The sequence below is a fragment of the Oryx dammah genome, unplaced genomic scaffold (assembly GCF_014754425.2).
Source record: "Oryx dammah isolate SB20612 unplaced genomic scaffold, SCBI_Odam_1.1 HiC_scaffold_29, whole genome shotgun sequence".
Classification (NCBI taxonomy): Eukaryota; Metazoa; Chordata; class Mammalia; order Artiodactyla; family Bovidae; genus Oryx; species Oryx dammah.
The window spans coordinates 53,046,334-53,063,730 of record NW_024070213.1 but is presented as its reverse complement, the minus strand read 5'-3'; the positions used below and the strand labels follow the sequence as shown (position 1 = coordinate 53,063,730).

General features: G+C 38.1%; 1 protein-coding gene across 1 annotated transcript; it reads left to right on the top strand.

Annotated features, from left to right (window-relative positions):
* The first annotated feature begins 1,566 nt into the window (after positions 1–1,566).
* On the top strand, positions 1,567–12,677 carry SPIC (Spi-C transcription factor). The gene is made up of 5 exons (XM_040234891.1): positions 1,567–1,593; positions 2,160–2,253; positions 3,873–3,985; positions 5,581–5,689; positions 11,920–12,677. Exons 1-5 carry the CDS (start codon positions 1,591–1,593, stop codon positions 12,345–12,347), a joined length of 747 nt encoding a protein of 248 aa, XP_040090825.1. The 5' UTR covers positions 1,567–1,590; the 3' UTR covers positions 12,348–12,677.
* The last annotated feature ends 4,720 nt before the right edge of the window (positions 12,678–17,397 follow it).

The following is a 17,397-nucleotide window of genomic DNA, read 5'->3' as shown; positions in this document are numbered from 1 at the left end:
TTATGGATTTTCTTTTTTTGTTGTTTTTGCTAAATTTTTCAACATCTTCCACATTGAGAAGCTGTATTTTTTTCCAACCTTATTGAGATATAATTGATGTATAACACTGTGTAAGGTGTACAATATGATGATTTGACCCACGTATAAATTGGGAAAGGATTACCACCATAAGATTAGTTAACGCATTCATCACCTCCCACAGTTACCTTTCTTAAATGGTTTTTCTTCTCATGTTAGCTGCTCAGTCGTGTCCTGCTCCTTGCAACCCCATGGACTGTAGCCCACCAGGCTTCTCAGTCCATGGAATTCTCCAGGCAAGAGTGTTGGAGTGTGTTGCCATTCTCCTTTCCAGGGGATCTTCTCGACCAACCCAAGAATTGAAACTGGGTCTCCTGCATTGGCAGGCAGATTCTTATGGCTGAGCTCTTTTAAATGACATTGTGATTTCAAAGAGCAGAACAGAATTTTGATGTTTGACATATTGTATTGATATGTTATGGATATGTTTAGTGATAGTATTAGATTGTATCATCTTATGCAAGGTAAAATATTAAAGAGAAAGCTCATTGTGTTTGGAGGATAAATTCTATAAACTTGTATAAACAGTGTGGTTTGGTGTGCTAAATGAAATGGTAAGCAATGTAGATCCACCACCCGCTCTTTCTTATGTGGATTTGTTTGTTTTTTGTAGTGTATAGAACAGAAAGTTTTAAAACATTTAATGTGGGTCAGTATGACAACTATTTAAAACAAAACTTACTTACAGAGATAAGAAAGTAGATGTGATATTATAGACCAGGATTCTTAACGTAGGATTTTTAGAAAGTCTACAGGTGGGTTTCATAGAGTACATTTTATTTGTAAGGTAAATTCACATTTTATGAGAGAAAAAGCATCTTTCACCAGATTTTCAGAAGTTTATAGACGCCAAAAAGTTAAAAAACAAAATCACTGTTATAAATGGACAGCCTGGCTAAGGTTAAAAAGATTTTCATTTCCAGAACTTTTTAATACTTACAGGAATTTTTAAATACTTGACATACTTAAATATACTCAAATTATTTCTGTATTCTCATATGTTAAGTGGTGTGCGTGGTTAACTATTTAGCTATTTCATTTTTTTAATCTCTTTTTCTAACTGAAGTATATTTACTTTACAGTGTGTTAGTTTCAAGTGTAAAGCAAAGTGATTCAGCAATACATATTTAGCTATTTTAACATTTAAGAAATTTGGACGACTTCCCTGGTGATCCAGTGGTTAATGCAGGGGGCCCGGGTTCAACCCCTGGTCAGGGAACTAGATCCCACATGCTGTAACTAAGACCCAGTGCAGCCAAATAAATAATAAATAAATATTTTTAAAAAGAAATTTTGTAATGATAGAAAAGCAAACATAAATCTTCATAGGAAATTTTTGTAGAAAGGAAATTTGTATTCATCAAAATTCAGATGGTGCTTTCAATTTACATAAGGTATAGGCAGAAAATAGTTTAAGTAGTCTTTTTTAATTCAGAGGCAAATTAAATAGAAACACTAATTTTGTTTTTTACATATTAATTTTTTTCAGAATTGACAATTTTTTAATGAAGCATGGTAAGTTGACATTTTAAAATCTTCTTTATTTTTCCTCATTAGATTAATAAGGGTATGAGATGGCTGTAAAACTGTTTAATTTTATGTCTTAGAGACATGCTTTTGAAATTAAGAACATTTCATTTTTTAAATAATGAGCCAAATTCTGTTTGATAAACATACTTTCTTGATCCCTTTTTCTAAATCAGTCTTCTGCTATATAACTAACTCCTTGCTAAAAATTTATAAAACATTAAATACCATACTATAGAATGAGCACCGGTTTTAGATACTATATTGTAGAGCAGTGGATCTCAACCAGGCTTGATGTTGTCCTGCAGGGCATATTTGGCTATGTCTAAGATATTTTTGGTTGTCAGCAGTGGGATTGACACTGGTATCTAGTGGGTAGAGACCAGGGATGCTGTTTTGCACCCAGCAATGCACAGGACAACCCCCTGCAAAAGAGACAGTCAACCAAAAGCGCTAATAGGCTGTGCTGTGGTTGAGAAGCTCTCCTTCACATCTGCAAAATTAAGTTCAGTTGGTAATTTCTTAACTCCAGAGTTCTGCCATTGTTCTAATAGGCTTGTGCTGAACAAGACAAGCTGGGTCAAGCATTTGAAGATGCTTTTGAAGTACTGAGGCAGCATTCAACTGGAGACTTTCAGTACTCCTCAGGTAAAGATGTCCATCTCCTTCTGTTTGTACATCAAATGGCTTGTTGGTCACATAACACACACATGAGAATAATGACCTGAACAGAAAAGATCCATTTTACCCAGCACATCTAGGATCAGTTCTAAAGCCAGAAATCAAACAGGATTGTCCACCTTAAACAATTTTTGTTAGGTTTTGTATATTACTGAAACATAACTGATTTATAATATTATATTAACTTCAGGTGTACAACATTGTGATTCACTCCATTATGAGTCATTCTAAGATAATAGCTATAATTCTCTGTGCTGTACAACGTATCTTTGTTGCTTATCTTTCTCATACATTGTAGTGTGTTTATCCCATACCACTGAATTGTCCTTCCTGCCTTCCCTGTCCCTCTACATAGCCACAAGTTTGTTTTCTATGTCTGAGAATATCTTTCTGTTTTATTTGTATTATTTTTTAGATTCCACATATAAGTGATATCATCTAGCACTTGTCTTTGTCTGATTAGTCTCACTAAGCATAATGTTCTCTAGATATATACTTGTTGCAAATTACAGAATTTCATTGTTTATGATTTAGTAATGTTTCACTGTATATATATACCACATCCGTTTGTCTGTTGATGGGCACTTAGGTTGTTTCCCTATCTTTGCTATTGTAAATAGTGCTGCTGAGAACATTGGAATGCATGTATCTTTTTGAATTTAGAGTTTTCATTTTCTTCAGATATATATCTAGGAGTGGAATTGCTGAATCTTATGCTAGTTATTTTTTTGAGAATCCTCTATACTGTTTTTCACAGGGGCTGTACAGATTTGCATTCCCACTAACAGTGTACAAGGGTTCCTTTTTTCCCACATTCTTTCCAGAATTTATTGTTTGTAGACTTTTTGATGATGGTCCTTTTGACCTGTGTGAGATGATATCTCATTGTTTCGGTTTGCTTTTCTCTAATAATTAGCAATGTTGAGAATCTTTCCATGTGCCTATTGGCCATCTCTATGTGTTCTTTGGTGAAATGTCAGTTCAGGTCTTCTGCCCATTTTTTGATTGTTCTTTTTTTTATACTGAGCTCTTTATATATTTTGGAAAGTGACCTATTGTGAGTCACATCATTTGCAAATGTTTTCTTACATTCTGTAGGTTATCTTTGTTTTGTTGATGGTTTCCTTTGCTGTACAAAAGTTTTTAAGTTTATTTAGATCCCATTTGTTTGTGTGTGAGCATGCTAAGTCTCTTCAGTTGTGTCCAACTCTTTGAGACTCTATGGACTGTAGCCCACCAGTCTCCTCTGTCCATGGGATTCTCCAGTCAAGAGTATTGGAGTAGGTTGCCATGCCGTCCTTCAGGGGATCCTCCCCACCCAGGGTTGGAACCCCCATCTCTTATGACTCCTGCAATGGCAGGTGGGTTCTTCACCACTAGAACAATCTGGGAAGCCCCCCCATTTGTTTGTTTTTTGCTTTTATTTCTTTTACATTAGGAGACAGATCTGCCTATTCTCTATGCTAAATAAATGTAGTGTCTCACATATAAAAATGCCATGATCAATCACACAAGCATGTATTATCATACACACAAACAAATATAAAATTTGACCTTGTCAGTTTCTTTCTCTGTTTTTAAATTAGATTACAAAAATTACCTGGCTTTTATCAACCACCGTTCTCATATCAGAGGAAATTCCAACAGCTATGGTGTGCAGCCTGCAGAGGAACCCATCTATAATTGGAGAACAGTCATAGTGAGTACTTTTACCAGGAGACTGTCATCCCTCAGTAACAAGCAAATTTCCTATTTATACCAGCCTTCCCTTGGTGTATGCTAGCTGAAACTGACTGAAAATTCTCACCTGGGGCCACTTGTAGTATGAATTTGGCAGGCAAGTTGGGAGATCACCAATGCTGTCAAGAAGCTGAAACCAGCTTAAAGACAGCACTGACTGAAAATGCTCACTTGGGGCCACCTGAGGTGCGAATTTGGCAGGCAAGTTGGGGGATCATCAGTGCTGTCAAGAAGGAAACTCCCCTTTATCATTGTTCTTCATCTGACTTCAGACAGGTCTGAATGATTCTATAAAGAGGAGGTATTTTAGGGTTCTCATGTCAATGCTTCTCCTCAGTCCATCCAGAAAACTACAGAAAAGCTATGGTTCCCCTAAAAACATTCCCTGTACTGGCTTTACCTACAATCTTGTATTAACCTGCTTTGTTTCCCATCCCAAGCTCAGAGCTAGCTATGTATATTGGACCAATTCATTTTATTTTAGCACCTTCTGCAAATGGAAGTGTCCCTACCATCTCTTCCTTCCGTGTATTTTTTTGGCATTGTTTTCTTTTTTTTTTTTTAATTATTTTTATTTATTTTTTTGGCCACGTCATGGCATGTGGGATCTCATTTTCCCAACCAGGGACTGAGTCCATACCCCCTGCTATGAAAGTGTAGAGTTCTAACCACTTGACTGCCATGGAATTCTCGGCATTGTTTTCTTGATGTATCCATTTTATCAAACAGTCTTAATATAGTAGAGTATAAATATAAAGTAGCCTTCATTTTTTTTTCAGTCATTACCTTCAACCATGCTATGTCAAATGTCCTTTTTCTGTCCCTGTAAATTGTACTGTCAGGATCTCTCCAACAAGACATTTCTTTTAAGAGGGGATTTTGGTTTTACTTTAACCTCTCTCACCTCCCCTTAGAGTTACCAGGTAAATTATAGGATGCCTAATATTTTTAGTTGCTAGGGCAACCCTACTTCCTCTTCAGATTCTTCCCTCAGTGTGCACTGCACAGCCTCTTGTGGTTGGGAACTTGTCGCCTGCTGTATAGGGATGGCTCAAATCTAGCCCCTTCTGCCCTGTCTTTTTGCCATATGTAATGGTAGAGCTCAGACTGTTTCCTCCTGCCTCCTCTCTCGACTCCATCTGTCTTGCCTTGTCTCGCCTTGTCAAGATGGGCATCCAGTTCAGGAATGGAAGTTTGTCTTCCCTTTTTGCTGGCATCTCCATTTCTACTAGTGATTCTTTTGAATCTTTCTTACTGGTCATTTTTAGGGAAAGGATGAAAGTAACCCACTCTCCTTTATCAGAAAGAAGGGAGAATTCAGAATGCCTCTCAATTCTGAGGATACTCAGATTTCCTCGGTATCCTCTGTCCCTTGGCACTCTCTGTATATGGGTTTGATGCTGGCTCTGCCCAGGAAGACAGCCACTGAAGGTAGTGCTTTTCAGAATTTGAGAGCTGTTGAACATTCTTTTTGCCCTCAGATTTTGACTCTGGCCACCAGTCGGTGGCCGCACAGAAAGTCCCATTTAACATCTTGATACATTATTTGTATAGAACAGTGCTGCAGACCTCTATTTTGAAGGAAATATTCATCAGTCTCTGCAGAACATCCCCGAAAACCAGCTGGTACAACCTGCTCTTCTCCAGCAAAAGGGAGGAAAAGGTATGTGGATACATCACCCCTTGCAAAAGAACCAAGTCTTTATCAAAGCAGCTTTTAGGGGATTTCATATCTGAGTTTGGAAATGACTTGCAAAATGTTCTTTTCTCACAACTGAGAATAACTTAACTCTGACAGACAAAAGACTCCAAGCTGTTTATTTTGAATGAGCTTTCCTTTTGCTTCATGGAGATGTTGTGAAGATGTAAAGTGTCATTCCCTCAAATAAATCTGTGTTCAAGTATAGGGTATAAGGGGATTTCCCTGGTGGTTCAGTTCTTAAGACTGTACTGTCAATGCAGGGCTTACGTGTTTAATCCCTGATCAAGTAACTAAGATCCTGCATGCCATCCAGTAAGACCTAAAAAAAAAAGAATAGGATGTAAAATACGAAGAACAAGTTACTGGTTACCAGCAGGGGGAGCAGATATATAAAGGTAGGGAATTAAGAGGTTATTATATATAAAGTAAGATACAAGGTACATTCTACAACACAGAGAGGAAGGAATAAAGCCAATATTTTATAATAGCTTTAATTAGCATATAGCCTTTAAAAATTGTTAATCATTATATTGTACACCTATAACTTATATAATATTGTACATCTTCTATGCTGCTACTGCTGCTGCTAAGTCACTTCAGTCGTGTCCGACTCTGTGCAGCCCCATAGACGGCAGCCCACCAGGCTCCCCCGTCCCTGGGATTCTCCAGGCAAGAACGCTGGAGTGGGTTGCCATTTCCTTCTCCAATGCATGAAAGTGAAAAGTGAAAGTGAAGTCACTGAGTCGTGTCGAATTCTCAGCAACCCCATGGACTGCAGCCCACCAGGCTCCTCCGTCCATGGGATTTTCCAGGCATCTTCTATACTTCAATTAAAAAAAAAGAATAAGGTATATAAATTTTAGGTATAGAAGGGGGAAGTTTTCCATAAATTGTCTTAGCAACCTTATTCCAATAGTGAAGCCCTAGAGACAGAAATCATCTTCTCTATTAAGTTTTCCACAGAAAACAAGTTCCATATTAAAACTTTATTTCATAAATTTGAAATCCTGATTTCATAAATTGAAGGTGATCTCATCTAACAGGTAAGCAAAAAGTGTTAAAGCAGGATAATAACTTGTGTTGGCCAAGATGTGGGCCACACACACTCACATGCATTATTTTTTTTTCACATGCATTATTAAAGGGGGTATAAACTGGTACAGTTTTGTAAAGCAATTTAGCAATACCTCTCCAAATTTTAAATGTTCATATCTTTCAACTCTTAGTGACTCTATGACTCAGTGGTTGAGTGTAAACTCTGGGTTAATTATGTGAGCCTGGCCAAATCATTTAACCTTCTGTACCACAGTATTTGCATTCAAAAAATAAAGAAAAGCAAATAATAATAATTGTACACACACTGTAAGATTGCTGTAAAAATTAAGTTAGAAAACCCACATAAATCACTATGCTTATAGTCTAGTACTATGGCTATTTCCTCAAATACCTTAGATGCATATGTGTATGTAAAAATGTATTAGGATGTTCCTTGCAATGTGGTTTGTGATAGTATACACCTACTAAATACAAAGACATGTAAGATGCATCACAACTTTATACTGTAATTTAAAAAATGATATCATAGCTAAAATTATTTTGTTTTTTAAACTTATATTTTTTATTGAGGTGTAGTTGATTTATAATATTATATTAGTTTCAAGTTTACAACATACTGATTCAAAATTTTTATAGATTATACTCCATTTAAAATTATTATAAAATATTGGCTGTATTCCTTGTACTGTGTAATATATCCTTATAACTTATTTTATATATAGCAGTTTGCACCTCTTGATTCTCTATTCTAATCTTGCTCTTCCCTCCTTCCCTCTCCCCACTGGTAACCACTAGTTTATTCTCTATATCTTTGAGTCTGTTTCTGTTTTGCTATATTTGTTAATTTTTAAACTTAAAAAATTTTTTTAGATTCCAGATAGAAGTGATAACATACAGTATTTGTTTTTCTCTGTCTGACTTTTCATTTTATCGTAATACCCTCTAGGTCCATCTACTTTGTTGCAAATGGCAAAATTTTATTTTATTATTTTATGGATGAGTTATATTCAGATGTATGTGTATATACATCTTCTTTATCCATTCATCTGTTTATTCACACTTAGGTTATATCCATATCTTGGCTATTATAAATGATGCTGCTATGAACATTGGGATGCATGTATCTTCAAATTAGTGTTTTCATTTTCTTCGGGTATACGCCCAGGAGTGGGATTGCTGGGTCATATGGTGGTTCTTTTTTTTTTCCTTTTGCCACTGCATATGGCATGTGGGATCTTAGTTCCCCAACAAGGGATGGAACCTGAGCCCCCTGCATTGGAAGCACAGAGTCTTAACCACTGGACCAGCAGGGAAATTACTGGTAGTTCTTTTTTAAGCTTTTTGAAGAATCTCCACACTGCTTTTCACATGGCTCTACCAATTTGCATTCCCACCAACAGTGTGTAAGTGCTCTTTTTTCTCTACATTCTTGCCAACACTTGTTATCTGTGGTCTTTTAAAAAATTATTGTTTGCTTATTTGGCTGTACCAGGTCCTAGTTGCAGCATGTGGGGTCTAGTTCCCTGACCAGGGATCACACCTGGGCCCCCTGCACTGGGAGGGCAGAGTCTTAGCCTCTATGTCAGTCATAGAGTCTTAGCCTCTGAACCACCAGGGGAGTCCCGTTTGTCTTTTTGTTGATAGCCATTCTGATAGGGTGAGATGATACTCATTGTGATTCTGATTTGCATTTCTCTAATCAGTATCAATGTTGAGTATAAGAAGATTTTTATGTTCCTGTTGGGGCCATTTGTATGTCTTTGGAAAAATGTCTCTTCAGGTCTTCTGCCCATTTTCTTAATGGGATTGTTTATTTTTTGATATGGAGTTGCTTGAGCTATTTACATATTTTGGATATTAACCATTTATTCATATCATTTGCAAATATTTTCTCCCATTCAGTAGATTATTTTTTTGTTTTGTTGATGGTTTCCTTTGCTGTACAAAAGCGTTTGAGTTTAATTAGGTCTCATTTGTTTATTTTTGTTCTTATTTTCTTTGCCTTAGGAGATAGATAAAAAAATATATTGCTACACTTTTTGTCAAAGAGCATTCTTCCTATGTTTTCTTCTAGGGGTTTAATGGTTTCTGGTCTTACATTTGGTTTCTTGTCTTACATTTAAGTCTTTAGTCCATTTTGAGTTTATTTTTATAAATCTGTGAGAAAATGTTCTAAAAGTGAAATCGCTCAGTCGTGTCTGACTCTTTGTGACCCCGTGGATGGTAGCCCACCAGGCTCTTCCGTCCATGGGATTCTCCAGGCAAGAATACTGGAGTGGGTTGCCATTTTATTCTTTTACATGTTCATACTTAAAATTATTTTAAATGAATATTTTTTGAGATAACTAGTTTTGTTCCTATAAAACAGTATACTGTATCCTAGAATTATAAAATCTAACTATGCAGTAATACTCTAATCCAGAAAGGAATAATGTATGATAGCACATAAGTGAAGTAACTCTACTGAGCATTACTACTAAATATTGAATAATGGCAATAGTTTAATATTAGGACAATAATGCTTCTACCTCTGGCACCTATTCTTTTTTTTTTTTAAACAAACCAACTAAGTCCAGAGTATGATGCCTATATCTTTTCACTGATGTTTTGGGCTGTGGATCTTTGCAATTAGGGAAAATATAATTTACTATATGTTTTTAGAGTTGTCATCCACCTGAAGTCGTGATACATTTGAAACAATGAAATCTCAAAATACTTCAAGAATTCATTATTGGGAGACTGAGCGACTTCACTTTCTTTCTTTCTATAGTTCCTTTTGGAGAAGGAAATGGCAACCCACTCCAGTGTCCAGTGGAGAATCCCATGGACAGAGGAGCCTGGTGGGCCTGCAGTCTATAGGATTGCAAACAGTCAGATGACTAGGCAACTATCACACACACACACACACACATATACACAAATAGAACATATATAATTATTAAAATGCAAAAGGGCATACTTTAAGTATTGAAGAAGAATGAGCTCTGAATACCATTTTGGTTTGGGTTTTAATCCTTTGTAATTCCATAATTCAAGAGTAATACGGCTCATGAAATTTCAGATGATTCAGAAGTATGTGAAGAATGAGTGAAAAAATGTTTTCTTCCCATGCTATCCCCCAGAAGTAACTGTTGTCAACACTTAGTATTTCCTTTATCTATAGCTAGTCTCTATATTGGAGAAGGCAATGGCACCCCACTCCAGTACTCTTGCCTGGAAAACCCCGTGGACGGGGGAGCCTGGTGGGCTGCAGTCCATGGGGTCGCTAAGAGTCGGGCACGACTTGAGCGACTTCACTTTCACTTTTCACTTTCATGTATTGGAGAAGGAAATGGCAACCCACTCCAGTATTCTCGCCTGGAGAATCCCAGGGGTCGGGGAGCCTGGTGGGCTGCTGTCTGTGGGGTCGCACAGAGTCGGACACGACTGAAGCGACTTAGCAGCAGCAGTCTCTATATGGTTCAATGATTTATTTAAGATATATTAGGCAATGGAAAAAGTACAAAATACTATATCAATTTTTACTTTAAAGGATAAAGTATTAGTTTCTTGGCTGTGTCTGACTCTTTGCAACCCCATAGACTGTAGCCTAGCAGGTTCCTCTGTCCGTGGGAGTTTTCAGGCAAGAATCCTGGAGTGTGTTGCCATGCCCTTCTCTGATATGCATATGATTATATATGCAAAAAATAAATTATTTTCTAAAGATATGCAGACTAGATTGGAGTTTTTACTTTCAGTTTGTGCTTATGTTTGAATTTTTTTTATCATATACCTTTATTTTCAAAACATAAAAGTTCAAACATCTTTTTTTTCAAAATCGAAAACAAACTTTAAAAGATGAGGATCCATTATAATTGATTTGACCATTGGGTGAGAGCCAGAGAGCTTGTTTAAGTCTGACTTTAATTCAGAATGTGTTTTTTGGTAAGTCCCTTTCATTTCTCAATTCATAAACTCAAGATAATATAACACAAAAGATAATCTTTGAGGCTTTTGGATGAATAATGACAGATGTATGAGTCTTATACCCCAGAGACTGTTTAAAGCAGTTTGGGAATCCATTCTTCTACTTTCTCAAGGGGAAAATGGAATTTGGCCGTGGAACTTTTAGCTCCTGACAGATCTGGTGGACCATGGTGTTTATAGGGCAATTCGGAAGTCATAAAATGGGTTGTCACCTTTGTTCTCCAATCGTCCAAACAAGCAAAAATCACAGCAAATCTTCCCAAAGTTTCCTTTCTAGTTACTCTGAAATATAAAGGGCTGTGTTCCTAAAGAGATTAGAAGCTCTGGCAGTGTCATTTATTTCACAGCAATGAAAAACATCACAATGCTCATTGTCATTTCTCATTAATAATGTCAGAATGTCATGAAGATATTTTGGCATTTCAACTTTGCTTTTTTTCTATTTTTTTTTCAAGCAATTATGCAGAACCAGAGTTAGCATTTTTACATAAGTCTATTACTGATTTCACTTGTATTTGCACATCGTTCTACATTTTACAAAATGCATTCACCTTCTTTACCATATTTGACTTAACTTACTTGAATAAAGCTGCTTCAAATGAGTTGCCTTTTGGAAATCTCTTTTGAGACTTCTCCTTTAAACAAAACAACTATTTGTCTGTGTCGGGTGTTAGTTGTTCTGTGGCATGTGGGATCTTAGTTCCTTGACCAGGGATCGAACCCACATCCCCTGCTTTGAAAGCCAGATTCTTAACCACCAGACCACAGAGGAAGTCCTGAAAGTTCTCTGTAGAACCACTAAACTTTGTAGGACATTTTGCTCAGTCTTGTTCTGTAGACAGTTTAACATAAAACTAGAAGTCAAGATTTAACTGTAAAGAAAGACCACATGACAGATGAGAGACTAGGGTAAAGAGGCTCCATGCTTCCCTTTTCCAATGAAGGACTACAAGATTTTGGACAACTTCCCCAACAAAGAAAGTTTCATTTGGAACTGCAATAGGCCAAGTCCCATGAAATGATACCATAAATACTTTCTAAGAGGGTGAGTAGGAGGAAAACTAGTCCCAATGGAACTTTCAATTCTGTATTAACTCAACAAATTCTTCCTGAGAAGGTGCTCTTTGTAGAGCCATGGTGAAGTATGACGTTGTTTTCCTCTGTTTTAGGCAGGAAGAAGCTCCGACTGTTTGAATACCTTCATGAATCCCTATGTAATCCAGAGATGGCATCTTGTATTCAGTGGATAGATCAAACCAAAGGAATATTTCAGTTTGTCTCAAAAAACAAAGAAAAACTTGCCCAACTCTGGGGAAAAAGAAAAGGCAACCGGAAGACCATGACTTACCAGAAAATGGCCAGAGCACTGAGGAATTATGGAAGAACTGGGGAAATCATCAAAATCCGGAGAAAGCTAACTTACCAGTTCAGTGAGGCCATCCTCCAAAGACTCTCTGCACCTTATTTCCTGGAAAAAGAGATCTTCTATTCACAGTATGTTCAACCTGATCAAGGATATCTCAGTTTAAATAACTGGAATGCAAATTATAATTATACATATGCCAATTACCATGAGCTAAGTCACCCTGATTGCTAAATATACTCTTACATTTCATAATTTTCTGACATCAGAAGTCCCTACAAGTTTTAGGATTTTTCTCTTAAAGCAAATACTGAAAAAAAACCACTTCATGATTGCTATCTTTTATGACATAGCATATAATCTATACTAACTTGGGGAGAAATTTTGCCAGTGAACAGCTCTTTAGAATGATTATCCCATTTGAAAGTATAGACTAAATGTCCTTCCTCTTACTAGTAACTATGCAATTATTTCTTTCTAGATTAATAATACCAGCAGAGACCATTTGATTTGCATATTGATTAAACCTTATTTTCTTGTCATACACTCAGACCAAAAAAAAAAGACAATCACTTTAGCATATATCCAATAGCTTTAGCAACAGAACAAAAACTGATTGCCTGTGATGATGTTCCTGCTAAATTATATTAAGGGCTTTAAAATTTTCAGTCGCTAAAACTAGAACTACTATATGATCCAGCAATTCCACTCCTGATATATATCTAAAGAAAATGAAAACACTAATTCAAAAAGATACAATTTTTTTTTTTTTTTTTTTTTTTTTTTGCTGCACTGTATGGCTTGTCAGATCAGTTTCCCAACCAGGCCTTTGCAGTGACAATGCCAAATCCTAACCACTAGACTACCAGGGAACTCCAATAATGACATTATTTACAATAGCCGAGATATTGAAGCAACCTTCTAGCCAACAGGTGAATAAAGAAGATGTGGTATACACACACACACACACACACACACACACACACACAGAATATTACTTGGCCAAAAAAGTGAAATCTTGCCATTTGCAACATGAATGGACCTAGAGGATATTAAGCTTACTGCAATAAGTCAGACAGAGAAAGACAAATACTATATGTTATCATTTATATGTAGAATCTAAAAACTGAAACAAATGAAAATAATGAAATAGAAACAGACTTAAAGATATAAAGAACAAACTAGTTACCAGTAGGGGGAGGGCTGGGGGAGGGGAGCAAGATAGGCATAGAGGATTAAAAGGTACAGACTACTAAATATAAAACAAAAAAGATACAAGAATGTAACGTACAGCACAGGGAATGTAGCCAACATTTTATAATAGCTTTGAATAGAGTATAACCTAGAAAAATATTGAATCACTATGTAGTACATCTGAAACTAATATAATGTAAATCAACTATATTTCTATAAAATAAATAAAGATTTAAAAAATAAAAACTTCAGTGGCTATCCTCTGCACCTCGGATGTCATGGTCTGTAATCCTTTGGCACTAAAGAAATGATGGTCTAAGGAAAATGTCACCTACAAACTCCAAAGCTTACACTTAACACAAATCATTTCCTTGCTTTTCTCTCTTGCTTTGGGTAGATCCAGGAGCTAAAGTTTCTTGCTCTCCTGCCACTCAACCACAGGGAGGTGCTCTTGCACCATTAGTTCTCAAGCCCAACCCTGGATCACGATCTTTGCTTGAACTAGCACGGCTAAAGGAGGCTGAAAGAGTTGAAGCCGGAGGGTGGGGGGAAGCCTTTAATAAAAGATGGAGGCTTGCAAATAATAAACCCAGGAGAAGAGTCAGGATGTGGGCAGTCTTGCATGGAAGCTGTCCCATAAGAAACTCCCATAATAAACTCTGTTTCTTACTTGCTCTTCTGTCCTTGGGATTCTCCAGGCAAGAATACTGGGGTGGGTTGCCATGCCCTCCTCCAGGGATCTTCCCAGGTTCTTTACCACTCCCGCCACCTGGAAAGCCATCTGTATTACTATCAAGCAAGAGAGAGTCCTAGATTAAATGGGCCATCTTCAGTATGGGCCAAAAAGTCCTGGCCAGCAGGTCAAGAGCTCCTGGGAGCTTGCTGTGTTAGGTCTGCAACATGGCTGTGACCATGTAGTGCTTGGTACTCTGCACTGTGTCTGGCATTCCCAGTTTCCCCTTTTCCTTTGCGCCCTCCCGGTGCCCTTTCTTCCTCAGGGAAAGAACATGGTACCAGGTGACTAAATGGAGACCAACTCAATATTGGCCATACCCACATGTTATAGACAATTTTGTGTCTTCCCAAAATTCATGTTGAAACGTAATCCCCAATGTGATGGTCTCTCAGTTCAGTTCAGTTGCTCAGTTGTGTCTGACTCTTTGCGACCCCATGAATCGCAGCACACCAGGCCTCCCTGTCCATCACCATCTCCCGGAGTTCACTCAGACTCACGTCCATCAAGTCAGTGATGCCATCCAGCCATCTCATCCTCTGTCGTCCCCTTCTCCTCCTGCCCCCAACCCCTCCCAGCATCAAAGTCTTTTCCAATGAGTCAACTCTTCGCATCAGGTGGCCAAAGTACTGGAGTTTCAGCTCTAGCATCATTCCTTCCAAAGAATACCCAGGGTTGATCTCCTTCACAATGGACTGGTTGGATCTCTTTGCAGTCCAAGGGACTCTCAAGAGTCTTCTCCAACACCACAGTTCAAAAGCATCAATTCTTCAGTGCTCAGCCTTCTTCACAGTCCAACTCTCACATCCATACATGACCACAGGAAAAACCATAGCTTTGACTAGACGGACCTTAGTCGGCAAAGTAATGTCTCTGCTTTTGAATATGCTATCTAGATTGGTCATAACTTTCCTTCCAAGGAGGAAGCGTCTTTTAATTTCATGGCTGCAGTCACCATCTGCAGTGATTTGGGAGCCCCCCAAAATAAAGTCTGACACTGTTTCCCCATCTATTTCCCGTGAAGTGATGGGACCGGATGCCATGATCTTCGTTTTCTGAATGTTGAGCTTTAAGCCAACTTTTTCACTCTCCTCTTTCACTTTCATCAAGAGGCTTTTTAGCTCCTCTTCACTTTCTGCCATAAGGGTGGTGTCATCTGCATATCTGAGTTGATTGATATTTCTCCCGGCAATCTTGATTCCAGCTTGTGTTTCTTCCAGCCCAGCGTTTCTCATGATATGCTCTGCATAGAAGTTAAATAAGCAGAGTGACAATATACAGCCTTGACGTACTCCTTTTCCTATTTGGAACCAGTCTGTGGTTCCATGTCCAGTTCTAACTTACTTCCTGACCTGAATACAAATTTCTCAACAGGCAGGTCAGGTAGTCTGATATTCCCATCTCTCTCAGAATTTTCCACAGTTTATTGTGGTGATGGTCTTTAGGGGTAGGGTTTTGGAGAGGTGATTAGGTCATGAAGGAAATCTCTAATGAATGGGTTTAGTGCCCTCATAAAAGAGATGACAGAGTTCCCTTTCTGCTTCCACCCTGAGAGGATACTAGGGTGAACCAGGAGGCAAGCCCTCGGTAGACACTAAATCTCCCAGCATCTTGATGTTGGACTTCCCAGCTTCCCAAACTGTGAGAAATAAAGTCCTGTTGATTATAAGCCACCCAGTTTATAGTATTCTGTTAGAGCAGCCAGGACAGACTGAGAAAGTTTCGGTCAGTGCTAACGTCAAGTTAGGATTCAGTATTTACACCCAGTCTGCCTTTCTAATTTAGATGTGGATGGATTTTAAGGGCAGAAGGTATAAAAGAAAGAGGACCGCAACACAAAAAGGGAGTGTGTGTTCTTTGTCAGGCAAGAACAGCAAGATACCCCATGAATGCTTGAAATGTTCCACCTCAAGAGTTGTCAAGATTAGGCCTGACTTACCCAGGACATGGACTCATCTAGCAAAGAGCTGAAAGCAGAAAAAGAATCCAGAGTGTCCAGGTGTTTTCAGTAGTGGGTCACATGATCAGAAATCCCAATATGAAGGGCCCATGAATATTTGAATGGTGATCTGATGAGTTCATCATTGGCACCAAAGAAATAGATGTGGTTCAAAATAAGATATTTGCAAATTGTGTAAAAGCAAAACTTTGTGCAGTGTTTGGATCTACTGTCAGAAGAATTTTTATTCTCAGGGGCTGTAGTGAAGATTCAGGTGCTAGTGAAGATTCTCTTTGATAAGCAAACCCATCCAGGATGTGTAGGGATGGATTAACCAATGAAAGGCCAGAGAGTTCATGTACCACTTATTAACAAACTGTTAAGTTAACAAACTGAATTTCCTATAATGACCATTTCATGATCTGGGTGAACTATTTTCATAGTTATAAGTATTATTTGTTCACCCAGATCATGAAATGGTCATTATAGGAAATTCAGTTTGTTAATTTATAATTTTACATAAGCAATTATAACAAGTCATGTGATGAAAGATCACATTTACGAGTCAGACTGATATCTTTTATAAAAAACTATTTATTTCTCTGGCTGTGCTAGGTCTTAGTTTGGGCCCTTGGGATCTTTCGTTGTGGCATGAGAACTTGGTTGTGGCATGTGGACTATAGCTCCTGGACCAGGGATTAAACCCAGGCCCCTTGCACTGGGAGCACGGAACCTTAGCCACTGGACCACCATAGAAGTCCTGAGTCAGACTGATAGCTTTTGGAACACTTGTTTCTTCTAATTAATTCAGTAAAATCAGGGAGATCAGTTGGGATGCCCTGGGCTTCAAATAACAAAAAACCTTGACTCAAACTTGTTTAACATTTGCTATTGACAATACCCTTCTTTCTGGTACTGAATTTTGAAGCAGTAAACTTCCTTGATTGTCGCTAACTGAAGTCAACTTGGACTCATTGAGTATCCATTAGGATTTATTGAAAGGTATTAGATTGCTTGGGGCTTCCCTGACGGCTCAGTGGTAAAGAATCTGCCTGCAGTGCAGAGACATGTGTTGGATCCCTGGGATGGGAAGATCCCCTGAAGGAGGAAATGGCAACCCGCTCCAATATTCTTGCCTGAAAAATCCCATGGACTGAGGAGCCTGGCGGGCTACAGGCCAAAGTATCGCAAAGAGTTAGACACAACTGAGCGGCTAAGCACAACTGCATTCGATTCCTTACAAAATTTATGAGAAGGCTGGAGAACAAGCAGCCAAATAAAAAGCCCCAGACCACACCAAAGATCTGGCCAAGTGAGGACATCACTGTCTCTAGAGGCCTCAGCTTACATCCTCTCATTTCACTGAACAGAGCTGGCATAGATCACTCCTGCCCCCAGCAACTATCTTGCTGCACCTA